The 8,224-nt window shown below is 42.9% G+C and overlaps 1 protein-coding gene across 5 annotated transcripts in view; it reads right to left on the bottom strand.

Annotated features, from left to right (window-relative positions):
- Positions 1-8,224, bottom strand: part of LOC109471900 (amyloid beta A4 precursor protein-binding family A member 2-like) — a 59,033-nt gene that overhangs the window by 41,840 nt on the left and 8,969 nt on the right. For 3 of the 5 annotated variants that reach the window (XM_019771345.1, XM_019771347.1, XM_019771348.1), the window contains exon 2: positions 3,062-4,665. In XM_019771345.1, coding sequence (XP_019626904.1) covers positions 3,062-4,665 — 1,604 coding nt within the window. Of the gene's footprint in view, positions 1-1,448; positions 1,689-3,061; positions 4,666-8,224 lie in introns of all 5 variants that reach the window. The other 2 variants (XM_019771346.1, XM_019771349.1) reach the window with 1 other exon arrangement.

The following is an 8,224-nucleotide window of genomic DNA, read 5'->3' as shown; positions in this document are numbered from 1 at the left end:
GTTCAGTACCAAGGACAGGTCTGTATCTGGTGGATGGTGTTCAGTACCAAGGACAGGTCTGTATCTGGGTGCATGGTGTTCAGTACCAAGGACAGGTCTGTATCTGGGTGCATGGTGTTCAGTACCAAGGACAGGTCTGTATCTGGGTGGATGGTGTTCAGTACCAAGGACAGGTCTGTATCTGGGTGAATGGTGTTCAGTACCAAGGACAGGTCTGTATCTGGGTGGATGGTGTTCAGTACCAAGGCAGGGTCTGTATCTGGGTGAATGGTGTTTAGTACCAAGGGCAGGTCTGTATCTGGGTGGATGGTGTTCAGTACCAAGGACAGGTCTGTATCTGGGTGGATGGTGTTCAGTACCAAGGACAGGTCTGTATCTGGGTGGATGGTGTTCAGTACCAAGGACAGGTCTGTATCTGGGTGCATGGTGTTCAGTACCAAGGACAGGTCTGTATCTGGGTGGATGGTGTTCAGTACCAGGGACAGGTCTTTATGTGGGTGAATGGCATTCAGCACCAAGGACAGGTTTGTATGTGTGTGGATAGTGTTTAGTACCAGGGACAGGTCTGTATGTATTGAATTTTTTCTTACCATGTGTAAATGTTATTCTGCTTGAAAAGCAATCTACATGTATATATGGTATACCTGATTAGCACTGATCTCCTTTATTCATAACTTGCAGTCATTGTTGGAATCACCAACAACAATACATAACATCATAATAATGACATCTAAAAAAGGATCCTAATATCAGTCTGCTTGCAGCATGGTACCTGCATTGCATCAGGAACATGATAGAGGGAGCTGTTGGCCATTTACACACCTTCTTTGGAGTGAGTATGTGTCACAAGTGTGCATACATGCATGTGTGTGTGTGTGTGTGAGTCTACGTGTGTATGCATGTATATTTGCATGCTCATACATGTGCATGCAACCACAGATATAAAACAAAAGCAACTTAGGTCCCCTATGGCTATATGGGTGTATTAAGCCAACTTGTTACACCTAACCCTTGAACTTCTAACTCTAGACATTGTTTAAAGCTATCTAATGACAATGCCCCTACTGTACTTGGTGACAGTGAGTTCCACTCTGTGATAGTTCTAGGAAAGAATGAATTCTTGAAGACCTCAATCCTTGGTTGATAACTCAGTTGGTACTTGAAGGTATGGCTATTTCTTGTTCTCTTCTGGGCTGGTATTAGGTACTTAGTATTTGGGACGTCCACCAGTTTATTAGTCATTTTGTACATCATGCATAGTCTGGACATTTTTCTTCTGTCTTCCAGTGAGGCCCACTGTAGGTTTCTTTTCATTTCCGTGACACTGGCACCTCTTTCATAGTTGTTCATACAGAATCTTGCAGCTTGATTCTGTACCCTTTCCAATTTGTTTCCAGGTGTGTTTACATTTACAGTCTTAGACATAAGATAAAAGTGACTTCTCTCACCTTTGGCTCCATGGGTGCGTTGAGATCCGACCGGTTGGGTCTCCTGGGGGGCAGCGGCTCCTCCACGCCCCTCTCCAGCCTCTCCCGTGCCTGACGCTCCCGCTGGATCTGCGCCTCTCGGAACGCTCTCTCAATCTCCTCGTCCGTGTCGGGCGTCTTGTCGTCCTCAGGAGTTGGTGTGGGTTCTCGCATCACCCACACCGGCTCCGACGGAGGCTCCGGGGAGTAGGGCGACGTCACCTGCAGTCAGGACACAAGTGTGATCAGGGATGGTGATACACAACTGATCCACACAATGTAAAGAAAATCACTCTAACGTCTGTGTCAATTGATGCTGGCGAGTAAGTCACCTATGGTTGGGACACAAGTGTGATCAGTACTGTTGTAATAATATATATACTATTAGATTGTTTTCATTGACATCATAATAGTTAACACAATATATCATATAATAATTAGTACTCCGTGAAGGTAAGGACCTCCGGACGGAGTGTTGTGAACAGCCGTTTTTTCGTGTTCCCAGTCAAAACACTGGGTTCTCTTCGTGTAATCGGCATGCAATTTTATACGCCGTCTTCGGGCATGCCCGTGATGATGCACGAATGTGTATTTTTGCTGCTGCTGTTTTCGCGGACAATGTAATATTTCAAATGCACCCCTACAATTTTGAGGCAAATTAGAATGGTCCAGAAAAACCTGTTGTTTTTAATAGCGGGGGGGAGTAAAAAGTTCAGGCAGATGTACGGAGGGGTCGATAAGTGGTACCAGATGTTTTTTCCCCATGCTTAAGGTATCAGCCCGAATCTTCAAGATGTTCGCAGCCAAATACCTTGTCAAATGAATAATATGTAGTAAATGAAAGATATTGTTATGAATTTAAACCTGACTTTGTTCATCTATTTAGATTGTCGTGTTGTTGATTTTATGTAGCCTGTGTTTACACTAGTCAGTCTGCAACTGTTTCCCCAAGGGGGGCAGCAAAATTCTGGGCAGGTGGCCACCAGGAGCGCAATTTTTTAGTCAGGCTAGATTATTAGACATATTAGCCATTTTTACGATACGTTGTTAGCAGTTGTTAAGTGATCACACACTGTTTACATACACTATTATTGTTCTCAATCTGCAAAATATAAAACTTCACGGATAATTGTCACCTATGGACACTTGTTATGACTCCTGGTGACCAGATGTTGGCGGGTAAACTGATTAAGTAGCTGCATGTTGGCATGTTTAACAGGTTTGTATGTGTGTGGTAATCCAACATGGTGGATAGAGCACCAGTAGTTATATGTACAGTATTGTTGTTATAATCTTTGTAAAAATTAACAGAATTCAGATGTATCTTGTACTTTTGCTACTTCGATTCTACAATAAAATTGAAATTGAAGGATGCCACACAACTGATCCACACAATGTACTTCACTAACATGTAAAGGAAATCACAGTCAAAAGTGAGTTGTAAATGTAGACGCATGCTAAAGCAAAATCTCAGCAGCTCCTGATATATCATGAGCTCCCCCTACTGAAGCACCTAAGATCTGCAGAGGATGTCATCCATAAAGTCTACTAGCTGTAGTAAAACATCCTATATGATATCTAAGAAAAATCTTTACCTTCTTGCTCTGAGCGATGGCATTCTGAATGTCCTTCAGGGCGAGGCTGATGGCTTCCCGCTGCACCTGGGTCTTGACGGGTGACCTGTCCTCCAGCGAGCCCGGCAGTCTCCGCCCCATGTGGTCGTGCAGGTCCTCCTGTGTGTAACTCTCCACCTCCCGGTCCAGCTCCTCTTCATCATCCTGCAAGTCTTTACACTCCTCCTGGGGGAGCTGGTCTTCCTCGGCTGCGTCTTCTTCGTACTCATCTCTGTGGCCTCTCCTGCCAGGGTGCTTTCTCCTGCTCTCTGACTTGAGAAGCTCGATGTTGATGAAGGCTCGGTCACCCCTGTATCTCGAGTCTGCATCTACAGGATTGCCTGTCCCAGCTTCACTGACCAGTTTGCTGCAGGCAGCAGTGAGAACATCACCCGTGGCATCCTGTTGGACTGTCACATTCTCACTGTCCTCGTGGGGGACTGCAGGGTCAGATTCAGCCTCTGGCTGCTTTTGAGCCACAGTTGTTTCTGTGCTTCCTTCATCTTCATTTTCCTCCGGAGGCACTTCTTCCTCTTCTTTTTTGTCAGCTCCATTATCGTAATCTTCCTCCTCTCCATTCTCTTCAACCTCTTCCTCTTCTTCTTCTTCCTCTTCTTCTTCTTCCTCTTCGATTTCACCTTCCTCCTCTTCTTCCTCCTCCTCCTCCTCTTCTTCGTCTTCCTCCACTTCATCAGCATTTTCTTCACTACCTACAGTTTGTATGCTATCCTCAGGTTCATCATTTTCAACCACAGCTTCCTCTTCAGGCATCTCCTCATCTTCCTCCTCCTCCTCCACTTCTTCCTCTCCTGGTGCATTTGGATCATCTGTATCCTGAACTTGTTGTGCATCTTCTGGCTCCGAACCTTGACCTTCAACCTCTTCCTCTTCTTCTAACCCTTCACCTTCAGCTTCCGACCCTTGGCCTTCCACCTCTTGCTCAGGTTCTGACCTGTCCCCTTCCACCTCCTCATCTTGGTGGACATCCTCTTCAGCCTGCTCTATGGTCTGACTGCCATCTTCCTCCTGTTCTGTCCCAGGTCCCTCTGACTCAGCCACTTCCCCGTCCTCGCTGGTGTTGTCCTCCAGGTTGTCTGTATTGTCCTGATCTGGCTCTTTGGCGTCCTCGTACACGGAATGATCTGACTCCAACTCAGGATCGATCTCTCCTCTTACTCGGTGTCTCGGGGACTGGTTTTCCTTGGACCCTGGCCTGCCCTCTGCAGCAGACTTTTTCTCAGTAGCCAGGTTTCTGTCCAAGTCTGCCTCTGTTGAATCATTCTCATCTAAGCCATTAGTGACCCCTGCGTCTTCTGTAGGCTCCGGATCATGACTGGAAGCACCCTCCCTGGACGCACTATCCATAACAACCTCCTCCGGCTCTGAATGACTGGTGGCTTCAGTTGTGATATCGTTACCATTACCACCGTTAAAAACTGGCTGCTCGTTGGTCAACTGTCCGTCCTCCTCGTGGTTCTGCTGGCTCCCTTTCCCACCCCGCTGCCGCCCTTTCCCGCGCCGGCCAGCACGGCTGCCTATGCCTGCACCCTTTGTCATGTCTGTATTCTGCTTTGCTCCTCGCTTTCCTGTAAAACAAAAATTCAAAACGTGTTTAGTGCTTGTATTTCAGAAAACTAATGGGGAAGGTACTGATGTCCTTCCGTAACAACATCTTGTATAAAATAGAGTAAATTCATTCCTACAGCTAACCGACATCTACAATGTATCACACCTCAGTCGTCCCTCAGTAAGGCATCTGGAACTTTTATTCAGCCCATGACTGACATATTCACCACTTGAGGAATAAATCTACTCAAGATATACAATGCATTGAATGCAATGTACATTTGTAGCTAACAAAGTACAATATCAATGGAAATATGTTCAACCAAATCAAATTCCCAAACTGTTTGTATCAGGTCTTTCCATGAGAGAATAATACAGATTATGCAGTTATTCCTGATTTTTTGTGACACATATCAATCTTGCAACTTCCTTGATTGGTGCTACAGCTAGCTCATAGGGTTAGAATGCCACATCTTTGATGGGAAGAAAATGCCAGGTGCATTTGCTTGTAAATATTGCCTTTCTAGTTGAAATTGGACTTGACTAGTTCACAAAATGGCTGATCTGTGCTGCTTGGCATGTTTCACTGTCCCATGTGACCTAATTATGGGCACTCGTCAGCACTTGTTTTGTAAGGATTTACTCCCTACCCTTTGCTTTGCCTGCATTTGTAGGAAAGAAAAATGTTTGCCATTAGAAAGAGAAAAAAATGCCATTGTCAGTCATGGCAGGTAGTAGAATATCAGGTATATGAAGACTCTAAATACCACCTCAATATGCAGGTAAAATTGCAGTACTGCGGGTATTTCTGATGTCTACCTACACCTAACCTGCACCAGACCATATACATGTACTGGGTTTACAGATAATAAACTAACCTAAGGATTTTTATTTGCTGCATTGACTTTTACCACCTAAGAACTATAAAAAGAAATAATGGCAATGGTTTCTGAACAGTTTTTATTTTGATCCATACTTTCTTAACTCTGAGTGGTGCGGGTTAAATTTGTCTGGTGCAGGTAATTCTAAATGTTAACTGGTACAGATATGCAGAATTAAGTATTTTGATCCCTGGGTATATTCTTGTTGAAATTGGACGTTACTAGTTCAGAGAATGGTTGCTCTTCTGTGCCGGTTTGCATGTCTTCTCCTCCCATGTGACCTAATTACCAACACTCGGCAGCACATATGCACGCCGACGACTCCCCATGAATTTTCCTCGCTCCTAACGCCTCGACCACCTGGTCCGGCCCAGGAGACTTGCTAATTCTGCAGGTCGGGTTTCCGTGATCGTTTGGAGGGAAAGCAGCTTGCTCATGCCTGCAAGGTCAGCGGAATGACATTCTCTGGGGCCCACATTTGCATGTAGGTTATGGCAAAGCTCTTAAGCCAGGAAGACAAGATGTGCATGCTAACACCCCCTTTTCCACTAGAGGCTGCAACCACTGAGAAATCAAACATTTGACAGATCACTTGACAAATTTTATAGATGAAGAAGATCTCTATTTAATTTTTATGTTTCATTGTCTTTTAAATCATACTTAAGAACATATTTAAGGTTCATACTAAAAATCATAACAAACTTGGTACTGCTCTGATACAAAATGATCATATTTGAAAATATAAAAAGGCTATGTCTCAAGGCACTTTTGACCTCAAAGTGTTTCACTACAGAGTGCATTGTGATATACAAGTGTCATATGAAATATCTGATAATATCAAATCATTAATATGTCTTTATATTAATATGATAATGCAACAATAACAGATCACCTGTTTAATTTTATTTTGTTGATAGTAAATATCAGTACTAAACTTTGTACTTTTGCCTGAAGGCCCAACTTTTCCAGGTTGTGCATGTACACTCAAAAAGTAAAAAAAAAAATAGTCTGGAGGGTTGCAAACCAACAAATGCAGTAAAAGCATGACCACAAAAACACATTCTGAAGAAAATACATACACCCTGTGCTTCACGGGGTACAAATTCCAGCAGTTATGAGAAATATTCTGTTAATAATGCCGCTATCAGAAATTCTACAAGACCATCAGTGCAGCCAGGGTGTCCAAAGGTCAGCCCAGTCCTCAGGCTTGTGGAGACTGAAAGGCTGCATGCACGTAGTGCCAACGGAAGTGTGCACACATGCATGGATAACCACCTTCGGCTGAGTGGAAGGCTGTGTGCATAACCACCAATGTTTCAGCACTTTGGACATAGAATGAAGCTTTTACTGTGGCTGCCTTAGAGCGAGGATTTAATTTCACAGTAGGAGTGAAAAGGAGATTTCTGCTATGTCTTCAGTTTGAGATCAATACCATACTGCAGTACAAAACATGATCATGATTTCACAGTGGAGAAGGATCATGAAGAACCACAAAATTAAAACCACTGTAAATATTTCGAAATTTACATTACATGTAAATTAAATAAAATGAAAGTGAATGATATTGTATTTGCAAGTCCATAAGTAGTAATGACAGGCTATGGAATGGGCACTTAACTGCTACTGGTTCACACTAAACTGTGGGTCTCATCAAAATGTGTACAATCATGATTCAACATTTATGACCACTCGTGTCCTAGTTTCTTTTTCCAATGACAACAGAAATCCCTTCATCACTCAACGACTCATTCTTAGTGCTACAGTAAATGTAGATGTATTGCTGCGGCTTCAACCTGAAGCATCCTGTATGACTTACATTTGCGCCCCTGTTACTACAATACTTCAAAATATTTTTCATCTTGCTAAAAGTCATCTTACTTTCTTTTAATTCTTTACTCTTTCACATTAGCCATTCTGTAGGCATACCACTTTTAATCACTGCTAAGAATTCAGCACATGTCAAAATGGTTCCCTTGCAGTATTCAATACAAATGCATTTGGTGGGGTGACAGTCTTTGGAAGTTATTACCTCCATGAAATGTGTCATGGAGGTTATATTTTCAGTTGCGTTTATCTGTCCGTCTGTCCGTCTGTCCATCTGTAGGTCAACAAGATAACTCAAGAACGCCTGGATGGATTGGTTTCATACTTGGTGTGTTGGTAGGGTGTGACGAAAACTGGAAATGATTAGATTTTGGTCCCCCTAGTGGCTTCCCTTGGTACTTCCGGTTTTGATATCTCGCGATCTGGACATGCTAGGGTCATGAAATTTGGATGATAGGTAGCTCTCGTGCTTGGGAAGAAGTCACATGAGTTTGGGCCCTCTAGTGGCTTGTTCTGGAACTGCAGGATGGTTTCTTTAAAAATATTCGAGAGAGGATAACTGAACAACTGTTTGATGGATCGTCATGATTTTTGGTATGTAGGTAGCTGAAATGATGCTTGACATGATTAAAATACAATTATGCAAATCAGGATCTAATTTTCATAATTAATGAGGAAATTCTATAAATCTGCTGTATTCCATATTAGGGCTATGAAACACTTTAGACATATGTAATTGAGAACAACAAGATCATTGGTAGATATTGATTATGTAAATGAAGACCTAATTTGCATAATTAATGGCAAATTGGTACAATTTTATGGTGGTAACTGCTGTGAATTTAATACTTGCCATACTTGGAAGTTCAATTAA

The sequence above is a fragment of the Branchiostoma belcheri genome, unplaced genomic scaffold, assembly GCF_001625305.1.
Source record: "Branchiostoma belcheri isolate BF01 breed outbred unplaced genomic scaffold, Haploidv18h27 scaffold26, whole genome shotgun sequence".
Taxonomy (NCBI): domain Eukaryota; kingdom Metazoa; phylum Chordata; class Leptocardii; order Amphioxiformes; family Branchiostomatidae; genus Branchiostoma; species Branchiostoma belcheri.
The sequence above is the reverse complement of the archived record's forward strand: the minus strand, read 5'-3'. Positions and strand labels throughout refer to the sequence as shown.